Genomic DNA, 15,628 nt, shown 5'->3' with positions numbered 1-15,628 from the left:
ACTTGAATATGGTATTTAGCTTTGAAGCTTCCTATGTATTATTCATGCCTTTTTATTTTGGCTTTGTATATATTTATTTATATTATCTTCTTTAGATAAAGATATGCAAGAAATAATAAGGGAGGACTAAACTGGAGATACTTGGGGCTCTTTATCAGGGTCTCTGCACTTGGAATTTTTGTTAAATCTACTTTTGAGTGCTTTATTTGAAAATAAGGTACTGAAATAGTTTATAAATTTTTTAAACAGTAGAAAAAGTGAACTTTTTCAAAAGGTTAAGAGCATAATTTTAAAAACAAAATGTTTATATATTATTTGAAACAGTAAATGGAGGAAAAAAATAGGTATTTTTGGAATCTTAGAAGCATCAGCATAAGTATTGCTTGCTAACTGGTCTGTTTCCATCTTTCAGTGTTGAAAGTACTGCTCTAAGGCTTATCACAGCTTTGGGCAGCTCGGAAGTCCAACCTCAATTCACACGGTTCCTCAATGATCCCAAAACAGTTCTTTCAGCAGAATCAGAAGAACTCAACAGGGCTTTGATTTTAACTCTGGCAAGGGCAACACACGTGACAGGTAATAGCAGTACATCGAAAAGCTGTAGTCAAACCATTTCTCTAAGGTACTGTTCAAAAGAGTGTCGTGGAAATGACCTATAAAACATATCCCATGCACTTTTGGTTTTGAGCGAAAAGTGTAATTTTAATTTCCAACTACTTGTATTTAGGCAAAAAACTATTATTAAAGAGACAATGAGACTTTCTTTAAAAGTTTATTCAGAGGTACACTGTGACTAGGGTTTAGAGGTTTTTTTAGTGTCTTGTTTTGATTTTCATTATTGTAAATTTAAACGTTTGGATTGATTACTGATACATGCTATTTAAATAGCATTAAATACAGTAACTATATTGCTCATGTGGAAACCACTCCCTCTAGAGCTTGCATTTAAAAAAACAGTCTGAATTTTGAGTTTCTTTTTTTGGGAAGAGAAAACAGGAAGCTTTCATTGTGTCTTTTAAAGTTTTAACAATGTTCAGTGACATGGATCAGGTTTTTGTTAGCTTTGAGGGAGATGTTTTTCCTTTTTTATGGTTCTAGTCTGCAGAAACACTGCAGAGTTAGAACAACTGATTCACAAAGACTGGAGGTGGAGGTGATTTGAAAGGGAAAGAACTTCTATATGTTGGTTTCTTTATTATTTTTTTAACCATTTCTCAACCTTTGATGAAATCAGCCCAGGGGTTGGGGGAATGAGGCTTTAATTTCTATAGCTTAATTGGGGTGGGTACTTCTGAACAGCCTTTCTGAAGCAAAATAAAATGGCATCTGGCAATTCACCATCATTGTCTTCCTCAGGATTTTTTTCTTAAAGTCTAATCAGTTAATCAGTAGAAGCTTGTTTTAGTGACATTATAGGAAATTAAATACAAAATGTTAAAATAATTACTGCTTTATTTCTAGCTCAAACCTTATAAATAATTTTCTTATTGTTAATAGTATAAAAAAGGTAATATCCTATAGAGCAAATAAAGTCAAAGAAAGGGGCTAGGATAAGTTTGACAAAACGAGGAAACTGTGTTGGACTAGAAAAGCCTTGATGCATATGATGACAAAAGGAAAAATTCTAATACCATCAATCCGTTTTCTAGACTTTTTCACAGGCTCTGATTCAATCCAGGGAACTTGGTGCAAGGACATACTGCAGACTATCATGAGTTTCACTCCACATAACTGGGCATCACATACACTAAGCTGTTTTCCAGCTCCTCTGCAGGTAATAGTTTAAACCTGAAGACTTTACAATTGGAAATACAGTGCATTTATTCTCTTAACCAGATCCTTTGCCTTTTTTGGGTTGGTGAGACTCTTCCCCTGTCTCGACTGCATTAATCTCAAGTCCCTAAAGAATGCAGCATGATTATAACATTGCTATTTCTTTAGAAATGTGTTAGCTACATTCCCCTGGAATATTCTAAGGTCAGATTTGGTCAACTGATACTTCTGGTGCAAGGTAGACCAGATGGTTTAAAAATTAAAAACTAAAATAAAAAGTTGGAAAAGCTGTTATTTCTTACAGCAGTTTGTCATGTAGCTTCGTTAGTGATAAAATAGTCACTGTGGTATCACAGTGAAATAACAACCCTCCCTAGTAGGCTGTATGGTACAAGCAATTAGGAACCCATACAGTGCTAAATCAGGCAAAATTTTCCTGTTCAGATGTTTTACTGTAGGTTCTCGGTCACAGCAAAGCCTCTTTTTTTAGGTATTTTTCAAGCAGAACAACGTGCCTCAGGAAAGCCGTTTTAATCTGAAGAAGAATGTGGAAGAAGAATACCGGAAGTGGAAGTCGATGACCAGTGAGAATGAAATAATCACACACTTCTCTGCTCAAGGTTCATCCCCGCTTTTCCTTTGTCTCCTGTGGAAGATGTTGTTAGACACTGATCACATTAATCAAATTGGTTACAGGTGAGCTTAAAAAGTGCTATTTCAAAGTTATTACAGCAGTGTTCTCAGCTCTGAGGACATAATTCATAATTAACAGTTTGTTCTTTTAATTAATTTGGAGCATGCATAGCATGGAAAAAGAGAGTGGAACTAGGTAGTAGCCAGCATGCCATAATAACTGTGCAGTGTTTAGGATTGGTTCCACCATGCAGTGGTCTGCAGTGCATGTTTTTCCTGGTGAGAAACAAGGATGTGAGGTGTTTGAATTAAACAGTTTACTTGTAACAGCAATGTTTCAAGCAATCTGAATGAGTAAACAAAATAAAAAACATTCATTTACCTAGCCTTTATACATGAATAAAGGACAAATATTTCTTAAAAAAACAAATGTTGGATTAAGATGAAAATTCATTACAGAAATCTGGGGTTTTTTTAAATTTCTTCCTGGTAAAAATAGCATCAGTTCCACCTGTGAAAAAAAGATTTATTTCTTTTCAGTCCTTCCTAGGTCTGCTGAAACAGTATTTATGATAGCATGTGTTACTCTTGTGTGCAGTGAGGAGATATTTTATCATGCTATGGTTGTCCATAGCATGGGAAAATAAAGTTGAGTTGCAGAAGGTTGTCCTCGGAGGTGTATAACTACAATTACAAAAGTAAAGCATGTATTCTGAGTAGAATGCTACAGATGAAATTGGTGAACTTGAAACATTTCTCCTGAATAGTATTTTGACATAGGAATTCTCTTGCTTTAAAGTTGAGGTTTTTTGCTTTGCTTTGGCATTTACTTCAGTAATTTAATAAAACGGTGGGAATTTTGTCTTTTTGTTTAAGACATTTGTGTTAAAAACTGCCTACTCCTATCAAATAGACCAGTTAGAAATGTGTTAAGAACTGTAAAAATTTCTTGTTGTTTTTTTTTTTTCTTCCTGCTAGAGTGTTAGAAAGAATTGGAGCCAGAGCACTGGTGGCACATGTCAGGACATTTGCAGATTTTTTGGTGTATGAATTCTCTACATCTGCAGGAGGACAGCAGCTCAACAAATGTATTGAGATTCTCAATGACATGGTGTGGAAATACAATATTGTAACACTGGATAGGTTGATACTCTGTTTGGTAAGTACCACTTCAGAAGATGACAGTTCATGCAGTCTGCTTTATGACTTGTTTTTTAGGGGGATTCTTTTAAAAATAGATTGGTCTTAAATAGTGACTGTTTGCTAAGTTAATAATCAAGAAAATAGTAGATTATTTTTTTAAGTGACATAAAATTCCAACGCTTAAAATTGTCTGAGTCTTCAGAGAATCATTTCTTAGTTATTCAATGGCAGCCATTGAACTGACATTATTAAATGTTGTGATTGGTGGTTTGAGTCTCTGACCTCAGAGCTGTGCAGTTATTTAGGCTCTGCAGAGGGATGTGGACAGGCTGGATCAGTGGGCTGAGTCCAGTCATCTGAAGTTCAGCAAGGCTGGGTGCCAGGTCCTGCACTTGGGCCACAACCCCATGCAGTGCTACAGGCCGTGCATTTCTGGGTTCCTCACTACAAGGCAGACATTGAGCGTGTCCAGAGAAGGGCAGCAGAGCTGGTGAAGGGTCTGGAGCACAAGTCCTGTGAGGAGCAGCTGAGAGAGCTGGGGATGTTTAACCTGGAGAAAAGGAGGCTCAGGGGAGACCTTATTGCTCCCTTCAGCTGCCTGAAAGGAGGGTGTAGCCAGGTGGAGGTCAGCCTCTTCTCCATGAGAAGTGACAGACAATAGGACAAGAAGAAGCAGCATCAAGTTGTGCTGGATTGGATATTAGGAAAAATACCTCCACTGAAAGAGCTGTCAAGAGTTGGGACAGGCTGCCCAGGGATGTGGTTGAGTCACCATCCCTGGAGATACTTGAAAGATGTGTAGGTGTGGCACTTCAAGATATGGTTTTGTGGCACTGCTTAATTAATGGTTGGACTCAATGATCTTAAAGGTCTTTCCTACCCTGAATGATTCTATGGTTGTGCAATTCCTGCAGCCTTAAAAGGTAGATAGGATATGGCATGCTATTCATTCATGCACAAGCATATGGAAAATCTTGTACCCATTTGTCTATGCTTTCTTTCCATAGAAATCAGCCTCTTTCACCATAGAAAGACAGAAATAGCATTCTCTTGCTTTTTATGTTATCCTATAAAATAAAACAGTATTCACCTAGAGAGAGTTACATATGCATTAAGTAATTATCCTTTATATTTAATTTTAAATCTCATCTTAATGTAAAGCTGTTTGTTTGAATTCTAATTTGGTTTTCAGACTGAAGTCAAATCATGTCATAGTGGCCAGAGCTTAAAAGCCATCTTAACTTCATTGTCACTTAATTTGTTATTTTCAATAAGACAACTGACAGATAAAAGTGAGCTAGAATTACTTCAGAAAGTGCTGTCACTGGGGAGTTTGTAAGCCCTTCTGCTCATAGAACAGAAATGGGATAGGGATTGAACCCGCCTCTTTTTTATGGCTTCACTTGAAAAATAGAGTTGAAAGACCATATGTTCATGGTGAATTTGTGTGCAGATGTAGCAAATTTGGCTGCCATGTTTTGGGGCTATACAGCAGACAGCAGTGTGAACAGTAATTTCATGTTATGTGATCTGTTTCACTTTAGGCTATGCGTAGTCATGAAGGAAATGAAGCTCAAGTTTGTTACTTCATAATCCAGTTACTCTTACTGAAGCCAAATGATTTCAGAAACAGAGTGAGTGACTTTGTGAAGGAGAATTCTCCGGAACACTGGCTGCAGAATGACTGGCACACAAAGCATATGAGCTACCACAAGGTATCATAGCTAATAATATTCTTTTACTGTAATAATTTCTGTGGAATTAATATCAGCCATGACTTACAGGAAAACTTTATCAATTTTTGGACTTTCCTAATAAGCCATAATTTGCTTGGGCTAGTATGAAAATAATAAATCACTGTATGTAATGACTTTGAAATGATAATGCAGTAATATTAAAAGATGGAAGTAGCTTAAGAATTGGATGGATGTTCATTCTTGCTCAAGTAAACAAAATAATTTTAAAATCTTGTTTATACTCAAATTCACTTAAAATAGTTTTTGTGCATCAGGGAGAAGGTATTTTTTCTGGTGTTTTAATACTATACCAACAGTTAAACTTACATTTTCTTCTAATTATTAAAACTGTGTGACAAGAACATGATAGCCTGTTATGTTAGGCAAGAGAGTTGCAGAGACTTTAATGCTCCTGTAAACATACTGGTTCCTGCTGGCTAGAAAAGGATGTGCCAATGAGCTGTTCTGTCAAAAAATAAACAGTGAGATGGAACAGATACAAACAAGCCGTCATGTAGCTCAATACATGTGATCTATTTTGATCTAGGAGCTGTTTGGTTATATTAGCCCTCTGACTTGGCTGTACAATGTTTTGACATTGCCTAACTAAAAGTCTAAGTGTAGCAGGGAAGCAAATGAGCCTGAGAAGTGCTCTGACATGGCTGCACAGTCACTACACCCAACCTGGCATATAGAAAGTTCTGTCATAGGTAAAACATTCGTTCAGCCCTCATCAGTACCCATCTGTTATTTGAGTACGCTGCAGTTCTTTCCAAGGGAATTATTTCATTCATGCTATTTCAGAGTGTTCTAATTTAGCGTATGATGCAGAAACTTCCAGTAGTGCTGATTTCCCCTAGGTTTTCTCTTCAAGTACCTGACAAAGGATGCTTTAGTGCTGACTGCTTTCAGCTTTGCTTTGGGGTTCTTAATGTTCTCTTATGCCCATTTTGAGTGACACTTTGTTCTGAGGTTTTTGTTTGAAGATTTTGTCTACTATTTTAATAATCCATTTAAGTCAGAGTTCAATTTTCTTCAGTAAGCTTACAGTAAGCTTCACTGAATTCAAATATGATAAAGAAGGTTCTGAAGCGTCTTTTAAAAGCAATGTAAATGCTGAATGGTTAATCCATTACTTATGAAGAAAGAGATTTTGATTTTGGGGGGTTTCTTTCCTTCCAGAAATACCCTGAAAAGCTGTATTTTGAAGGCTTGGCAGAGCAAGTGAATCCCCCAGTTCAGATCCAGCCCCAGTACTTGCCAATTTATTTTGGAAATGTATGCCTGCGCTTTCTGCCAGTGTTTGACATTGTAATTCATAGATTTCTGGAATTGCTTCCAGTGTCCAAATCACTAGAAACTTTATTGGATCATCTGGGAGGTTTATACAAATTTCATGGTAAGTTATCCATGAATAAATCAGATATATTCCTGTTGTGATCATTATGTCCTCTTCACCTCTTTCATTCATTTCTTTTGTGTGTTAGCACAGCAGTGCCTTATTCCTTTCCTATTCTCTAAACCCTGTGTACATTTACACAGAGAAGTACATTTCCTATTTAGTGAATTTCAGCTTACTAACAGTGAACTTGTTTTTATTCAGGCATCTCTGCTAATTCATACTTCCTTTACACCTTTCCCTTCCATTCCCTTCTAGTAGTAAATACTTGGACCTGTGTCCTAACAAGCTTTCTGTTACCAAGACTGAAACAATTAAAAAGCAGTTTCTCTTTGTCCTTAAGATTCAAATAACTTGTCCTGAGACTTGAATACTTTTAGAAATGCACTTTTATATTAATTTTTTATAGGTGTCATTGCTATGTTATGCTCAGACAATTTACAGTACTCATTCTTTATTGTGAATTCATACCTGGATTCTTCTTACCTAATACCTTGTATATAAAGAGATGTTTTTAGTCAGTTTACTTAAAAATATATTAATATTACCATTAAGTTGTGAACTGTTAGTAATACTGATCTTTTGTTTGATTTATTTTGTTCTGCACAAACACTGAAGTATATACAAGACAATGGAAAATCAGTTTTGTAGAGTATATTGAAGTAAAGAACATGAATCAATTCCATATGTGCTGGTTTTTAATAAATGCAACTTAGTCTTGCAGAGCTCTTGATTTTAGTTTTGTTTGCCACGGATAGTGATGCTGGAAGATATTTCTGGCTTTTATTGTTTTCTCTTTCTCCTTGACAGACCGACCAGTGACCTACCTGTACAACACTCTTCACTATTATGAGGGGCATCTGAGAGAGCGCACAAACCTCAAGAGAAAACTTGTTCATGCCATAATTGGCTCCCTCAAAGATAATCGTCCACTAGGCTGGTGTCTGAGTGATACTTACCTCAAATGTGCCATGAATCCCCGAGAAGAGAATCCATGGGTTCCTGATGATGCTTACTATTGCAAGCTCATTGGAAGACTAGTAGACAATATCCTTCTAAAAGATTGCTTTAAGTAAGCTGTGACAATGTCTTACAGCTGCATTTCATCAAAATATGAAGTTCCATTTCTTTAGTATTCTATCCAGGGATATGGTGCCCTAGTAGACATCTTAAAAGATATGATGAAAGTGAAGTACAGTACAGCTGTATAAATATCTCACTGTTTAAGCATCACTTAGAGATGGAATTACTGATGCACATGCTTTCTGAATTGAATTTTGATTGTTAAAAAAAATAAGCTTGGTGCAAAGTGTGAGTTTTAAAGAATTTTCATAAATGAGATTACTATTACTGTTTTCTAATGACATGTATTAGTATTACTGAGAATAAAATGTTGAGAGTGGTGCCATATTTAAGATGTGGAAATAGCTGGCAAATTAGAGAATAGGAATCTTCTGGAACTTTGGCTTCTTTCTGGAGCAGCTTTAGAAGAGTTGACCAATCTTCAGGGTTTTACAAATTCTTTCATTCCTTCTCCTAAACTTCCCTTTCTTAAGTGTGTAACTTGAAAGTCTATTCAGTGTCTCCAAAGAAAGCTAAAATAATACAAATTCCTGCTTTTATGCAAATGTTAACTCCGGAGAACTTTTCTGTATGTATTTCAAATAAGTCTTGTTTGGGAAAGTGGAATATTTTCAGAGACTAAGCAGATTCTCCTTTTGCATAAACTGTCACCCTAGAAGTCTGCTAGGACATCTTACAGAGAGGCAAATTAATGGTTTCTGAATATGAGCATAGAAAATTCCTATTATTTATATTTTCTCCTCTTGGAAGCAGAAAGTGAATGAGATGGTGTTTTTTCCACCTCTTAATCAGGGAAGTTTATCCTTTGCATGGCTTTGTGAGTATAATATATTTATAGCTATGTATTCATGCAGTCCTTCAATGATTATCAGCATCTTATATTCAAACTTCTGTATGTCGTCCTTTTTAATGAAATGTGATTGTTCTACTTGTTTTCAATAATTTTCAGTTCAGTTTAGTATGTGTGGTATATGCATCCATTTTTAATCACCGTGCTGACTTATTCTTATCTGTGTTGGGGCAGCTTTTTTTTTTCCTTAACCATTGCCACCTATGGCAGGCAAATCACCTGGTCCATTTCCAAATTGTGACTGGAGATTCAATGAGTTTCCTAACCCAGCTGCCCATGCTCTGCACGTTACCTGTGTTGAGCTCATGGCTCTGGCTGTTCCAGGGAAGGAGGTGGGCAATGCTCTGCTGAATGTTGTGCTGAAGAGGTATGTTGACTTTCTGAAATGGATTTCTGCAGTATATCGTGCATAATTAGAGATTGCTATGGTAGTCTCTGATACTAAATTAATTATTTAAAAAGTAAGTGTATATAAGGTAACATTTTATATAGAAAGTATTTTTGGATGACAAGCAAGATGACGGGGATCAAGCAGAAAAATCATGTGTTAGATTCCTATGGTGTAGTGGATTGTGTGCTTCAAGAACAGTTGACATGGCATGATGCCCATAAAAGTTAGAGGAAAGGCATCACACAGGCCAAGATCTTTTCCATTGGGTTCAGCAGGAAAGCCTGGAGAAAATTTGTTATTCTTAGAGCTGTACTGAGGAGGACAGTTGATACCACAGCATCTTTGAGTGCAAGGAAAGGGACAGGAATCATTGGCAAGACTGAACCTTCCTGATGCTGATGTAGATCAGAGGTACTTTGAAAGAGTGGCGTGCCAAGGCTGACCTTTTGTCATGGTGCATTAAATTTGACCCATAGCTGATTCTTGAGCAATCACTGAAAAAGCTGCAGTGAGAGACAGGACCTGGTATTCTTGTAGCCATTCAGTTGACATCACTGAGCAGTGACAAACTGGAATTGCTTGGGTATAGCCTCATTTGGCTTATTATTGTTAGCTCTGTTTAGGGCATATGAAGGTAAGGAGTCAGTAAAGGGACAAACAGCCCTTAGGCACTAAAGCTTAAGGAAAGAAGTTTGAAGCCTTTGAAGGACACTTGGTGCTAATGCAAAACACACCTGCATAAAGTTTTGCACACAGCATCCCAATAGCATTTATAACATCTTTTGGCTCAGTAAATACTTGTGTGTGTTTTTGTAGTTCTCTCAACTTGACAAACACTCTTGGTGTAAGTACATCTGGTCTGTAGATGCATGAGAAGCATAAATTGCAGTTGTGTACTTTGGAGCTTTAGTTTTCTTTTTCTTTGTTTCTAGTCAGCCCCTGGTGCCAAGAGAGAACATCACGGCTTGGATGAATGCAATTGGACTGATTATCACAGCCTTACCAGTGAGTCACTATGTAGTATTTAAAAAAAAAAAATACTCTTCCATGAAACATTTATCATCTTTCTAGAGTACATTGTAAAAACTTACAGCCAACATCTGTGGATTCCACAGCAGGCTATTTACAAGGGTGTGTGCATGTTTGAGAAAAGTCTACTCCTCCAGCATAGAAAAATTGACCAGGTGTTTTGTTTTTCTATTGCATTTTGATGCTAGGATGAAAAGAAGTAAATCACTCTTGTTTAAATATATAGTTAAATGCTATATGTGTAGTATTGAGAACTGGAGCTATGTAATAGGAAAATCTATAAAGGTTCTCATGCAAAGTTATTTTTTGATTATTGCTTGCACTTTCACATCCTGTGGTTCTTAAACCGTGTAAATGAGATGTGGCTAAGATTGCAAAATGGAATGTCTGCAGTACTGCAGTTTGTGTATCAGTAGAAACTTTGATCTTTTGAATATCATGACTCTTGGTACTTGAAAAAGACTGCCAAAGTCAAAGAGTAATTTTGATCTTGCCATATGTGTTGGCTTGTGTGTGTCACAGCTGTCCTTCCCTTATGACCTCTCTTCCCTAATAAAAGAGTTCCTCTTCTTGGAGGGAAGCCAACATAATTTTAATCCTTATTATTTTTATAATGCTACTTACTCTTCCTGTTTCAGGAAGAGCATCTTCATCTATACTCTTTGTCTTTTATACCTTTTTTTATTTCCTATTTCCATCTTGATTTTTTGGTCTGTTTGTGCCTGCACTCAGAAAACTATATAATTTTCAGACCTATTTCACTAAGTCTTTTTGCCTTGTCTTTGCTTCTTTTCAAGACCTTTATATCAGGTGATTAAATAATTAATTCACGAGATATGCCTTGATAATGCCACACCCTATGATCATACCCACTAACATAGATGCTTTCTGTATCATGCATCTTTAATTTTCATCTTCATCAGGCATGGTTATGAACTACCACCTGTATACCATATGTAATTTATAGCAGTTTTATATATACATGTATATGTGTATATACGCTTTTTAGAAATGCCGTAATAGCAGGAAGAGCTAAGGAAGTGTTGTCTTAGGTGATGTTATTTTTATAAACAATTCTGAATTTTTAGGTTTGTTCTGTTGGTTTGGTTTTTTTCCCCAGGAGCCATACTGGATTGTTCTCCATGATTGCATTGTGAATGTCATCAACAGTCCCAGCTTGACATCAGAGACAGAGTGGGTTGGTTACCCATTCCAGCTGTTTGACTTCACAGCATGTCACCAGTCTTACTCCGAGATGAGTTGTAGCTACACTTTGGCTTTGGCACATGCAGTTTGGCATCATTCCAGCATTGGACAGCTTTCTCTCATTCCTAAGTAGGTGCAATGATATTTGATAATGTAATTTGTCTTTTAAATTCCACACATAATGTAGATAACAAAACTCCACCTATAGCGCTTATACCAGTGAATAAATAAGTACAAGGGAGCTCCAAGACTTGCCAGATGGATCACAAGGTTTTTTCCAGCTCCCTCTTCCATTGACATAACTCTGGTTGTCTATAGGCTTTAGGGCTGTCATGTGGTATGACTGCCTTTAATAAGCCTTTTTAAATCTAGATTAGCTTTTATTAATTTAAATTTTTCTTAAATCATGGACTGTAGCATGTTCCTAAAACATCTGTAACTGTAACAGTAAATATTCTTAATTCTAGAGCTGCCCTATTTTCAAATAGCTCATATTTCCAGAGGCACATTGTTTGTTCCTGAAATAAAGGTTTCAATCTGTGAGAGAGACTTTGATGTTTTGGCTAGAATTTGGTGGAGGTGAAAGAAATAACCCCAAATAACCAAACAGTTGATGTAGTAATGTCTTGACTACTGCAGGTTCCTCACAGAAGCTTTGATACCCATTGTGAAAACAGAGTTCCAGTTGCTCTATGTTTACCACCTCGTTGGCCCTTTCCTGCAACGATTCCAGCAGGAGAGGACACGGTGCATGATAGAGGTAAAGTGTGGCTCATGGTTTACTTTATACTTTATGGATTATTTTCTCTTTGCAATTAAGTAATGAATCAGAATGGGATAGACATCTGTAATAAATATTCAGAATTAAATTCTATACAGATTAAACAGTAATTGCAAGGATCTGAGTTGCTGAGTTGGTATTCACCTTACCCTGTTAACTGAAATCATGCTGGATAAAACATCTAGTACATTTCTTTTTAAGCAGGAAAATAAATAAGCCCCCAGAAATACCAAGCAGTAGATGCTTTCTTTGGCTCTCAAACTACTTGCAAAATACACATTAGACTTACTGCCTGGGAGTATGCAAGAGGTGAATTGTGAGGATGGAGAAACATGAATTGTTTCTCACATTCACGTCAGTGTGGATAAGGTTAGGGGAGGAAAAAAAGAGAGGGAGCTCACCAGTAGGCAGCTTAGTTGGAAAATGTCAGATATCAGAGACCCTGCTAGAAAGAAGAGCTTAACTTCAGAATTATTTAGTGAAGCATAATAGGATGACTTAAACCTGTTCATTTGTCCATGTAAGAAAGTAAATTGTTAGGAATCACAGCTACTTAAAAAGCAATACATAGTTATTATATTGTTAATCTAAAGCATTTTAAAACTTGTTTTCATTTGGGTTGCTCTTTGTGTCTGCGTAAACAGATTGGAGTGGCATTTTATGAAATGCTCCTGAATGCAGATCGGTACAGCTCCCACCTGAACTACATGGATCCCATTTGTGATTTCTTATATCATATGAAATATATGTTTACAGGTGACAGTGTGAAAGACCAAGTAAGTAAACAGTAGACATTGATACTTTCGTTTTCTTCCATACAATAATTAATATTTTTGTGAACTATTTGTCATAGGTAGCAATACAGCAAATTGCTTAACAGTTGGTTCGTCTCCATTTACAAAGTAAGAAGCTGGTGCAGGAAAAGCTTCAGATGGAGTAGACTGGATATCTCAGATTGCAAGATTAATTTATGTAGTCTGAAATTTAAAATACAGCTTCAGGATGCTTTAAATACTATTACTAAAGCTATTGCTAGAAATAAAGCTAGTGGATATTTCATAACTTCATTTAAATCTATTTCTTTAACGTTTTACTTAATTTCTGATTCAATAGTGTAACTTGGCATGTGACAAAAGGAAGACTTCATTCATGTTCAGTGAAAAATCATTCACCCATTTTATCTCTAGTTTATAACAGTATGAACTTCTAAAAGTGCCAGTTGTGTGACTTGTTTTACAAAGCTTTGGTGCACAACTCTTACAACAGGAAGGGTTTTTTAAAACTGGTTATCAGAAGAGGTCCAAAAGTTAGCATTTTTAATTAAATCTTTATGTAAATACCTCTATTTACTGTTTCCCATTTTCTGTTGTGCTAGTGTGATATTTGTGTACAATAGTGGCATGTAAAAAGACTCCTGTTTTTTACTGAATGTGTTTTTTTCTTTTTTTAAAACAGGTTGAGAAGATAATTTGTAATCTACGACCAGCTTTGAAACTTCGGCTGCGCTTCATAACTCACATCAGCAAAATGGAGCCAGCTGCTGTGTCACAGCAGCCTCTCAGCAGTGGGTCCCCAGCACAACAGCCCAGCCAAGTGCCCGTCAACGTGGCCTTGCCAGTAACCCAGTGAAATGAAGTGCTGGGCTGACCTTGGCCTGAGGGCTTCCTCCTCTTACTGACCAAAGGAAGCATCTGATCTGAACTCTGGATGCTTTATAAAAGGATAGAGAACCACACACAGACTTCTGCTTTGATTTCTTTTGCATCATGAAGCTGCCTCGCTGTGTACATGCCAGTTTTCTTAGCTATTTATGCTAGACACTAGATAAGGGATATGTTGCCTTTCTCTGAAAGCACTGAGTAAAGATCCTCTACAAACAAATACATGGATTTCTGAGGAGTTTACCATATTCTGCTCCCTGTCCTGGGTTGAGTCATCTGGATTTTTCCTTTTCTTCTGCCTGTGATATGAAAAGACTCTCATTGTGTGTAAAACAGCCTTTTAAAATTTGGGTTCTGCCTTATTAAAAATTTCTATTTTTCATCCAACAGAAGAATTTAAATCCTTTTTGTCTTTTGGCCAGACAGTTTCAGCCCTTATACAGAATACTCCTAGACAGAGATTGACATTGCATCGGTTTTATTAAATTAATTATGACATCTTTCCAAAGACTAAGAATGAACCTTTGAAAAAATTTGTAAATTTTGTGTGTACAGATTTCACTAAACACACCTCTGTGGGTTTGATGTAGTGTCAGTTACTAGACTGTTGGGTTACACCCTGGAAGCTGTCTCCAATGAATCTGTTGGAAGTCTGCTTATTCACTTCAAGCTGTGCTGGTTCATATTTGATCTTTCCTATTTGGGAAATGGTGTAGTTTTTATTAAATCAATCACATCAATTTTACTGATTTTACTGTATTTTGGATTTGCATAATATTCTGCTTTAGGTTTTATTTGTACTGTGCTCAGCAGGTTTTGATGACAGAATTGAAAGTGTCAATGTTTTGTAAATATTCATCTTTTTGGGCAAATTTGTAATTAAAAAAACCCCACAGTAGTAAATTTATTTCTTTTCCATACTCTTTACCTTAAAAATAAGGATTGACCATAGCAAGGATACTTCCATGTCCCAAGTTCTTTATCAGCTTTGCTTTAATTACAGTTTTAACATGTTACAAATAGAGTCCAGATTAATAAACTTGGGTCTGATTTGTTTTCTATCTCTCTAAAAATTTAACAGTTATAGAAAGAATTTGCTGACGTGGTGGGTGGAAGATCTTTAGTCTGCTTTTTTGCTGTTCTTGTACTTGGATCCTAAATTCTGCCAAGTGTAATTTGAGTAACAGAACTGTGAGTGCTCTTTAATAAACTTGTAGTCTGACAGAAAGCCACATTTATGCTGGCCCTTGCTGGTCACAGGTGGCTTTCCCCAGGACTCATTGTTGAGGCCAGTCCTGCTTGGCGTCTGTATCAGTAATCAGGACAAAGAGAGCAAGGCCATCCTGAGTCAGGTCACAAGTGACACTAAGTTAGGGAGGAATGTTGACCTGGAAGGCTCTGCAGGGGGGTCTGGGCAGGCTGGATCCATGGTTTGAAGCCAACTATATGAAGTTCAGGAAGGCCAAGTGCCACATCCTGCACTTGGGTCACAACAATGGCTGCTACAGGCTGGGGGCAGAGTAAGTGGAAAGCTGCTCTGCAGAAGAGGACCTGGGGGTGCTGGTGACAGCAGCTGAACATGAGCCAGCTGTGCCCAGGTGGCCAGGGAGGTCAATGGCATCATGGCCTGGCTCTGGAATAGTGTATCCTGCCCAGGACTCGGCAGGATACTGGGAGATATTACAGTGTCAGCAGTACTCAGCACTGGGAAGGCCACACCTCAAATCCTGTTTGGTTCTGGGCCCCTCACTACAAGACAGACATTGAGGTGCTGGAGCATGTCCAGAGAAGGGCAGTGGAGCTGGGGAAGGGTCTGGACCTTGAAAAGAGCAGCTGAGGGAGCTGGGGTTGTTAACTTGGACAAGAGGAGGCTCAGGGGAGACCTCATGCCTCTACAACTGCCAGAAAGGAGGCTGTAGTGTGGTGGGGGTTGGTCTCTTCTC

General features: G+C 37.2%; 1 protein-coding gene across 5 annotated transcripts in view; it reads left to right on the top strand.

Moving 5' to 3' along the window:
• The window catches only part of MED23 (mediator complex subunit 23), a 37,863-nt gene extending 22,886 nt beyond the window's left edge, over positions 1–14,977 (top strand). For 4 of the 5 annotated variants that reach the window (XM_021540698.4, XM_021540696.4, XM_085575180.1 and 1 more), the window contains 13 exons: positions 413–576; positions 1,650–1,774; positions 2,264–2,469; positions 3,385–3,565; positions 5,094–5,264; positions 6,468–6,684; positions 7,495–7,731; positions 8,819–8,984; positions 9,941–10,013; positions 11,158–11,372; positions 11,883–12,003; positions 12,669–12,800; positions 13,480–14,977. In XM_021540698.4, coding sequence (XP_021396373.3) covers positions 413–576; positions 1,650–1,774; positions 2,264–2,469; positions 3,385–3,565; positions 5,094–5,264; positions 6,468–6,684; positions 7,495–7,731; positions 8,819–8,984; positions 9,941–10,013; positions 11,158–11,372; positions 11,883–12,003; positions 12,669–12,800; positions 13,480–13,653 — 2,182 coding nt within the window. In that variant the 3' untranslated portion in view covers positions 13,654–14,977. Of the gene's footprint in view, positions 1–412; positions 577–1,649; positions 1,775–2,263; positions 2,470–3,384; positions 3,566–5,093; positions 5,265–6,467; positions 6,685–7,494; positions 7,757–8,791; positions 8,985–9,940; positions 10,014–11,157; positions 11,373–11,882; positions 12,004–12,668; positions 12,801–13,479 lie in introns of all 5 variants that reach the window. The other variant, XR_014953751.1, reaches the window with a different exon arrangement.
• The last annotated feature ends 651 nt before the right edge of the window (positions 14,978–15,628 follow it).

The sequence above is a fragment of the Lonchura striata genome, chromosome 3, assembly GCF_050655825.1.
Source record: "Lonchura striata isolate lonStrDom1 chromosome 3, ASM5065582v1, whole genome shotgun sequence".
Lineage (NCBI taxonomy): Eukaryota > Metazoa > Chordata > Aves > Passeriformes > Estrildidae > Lonchura > Lonchura striata.
The sequence above is the reverse complement of the archived record's forward strand: the minus strand, read 5'-3'. Positions and strand labels throughout refer to the sequence as shown.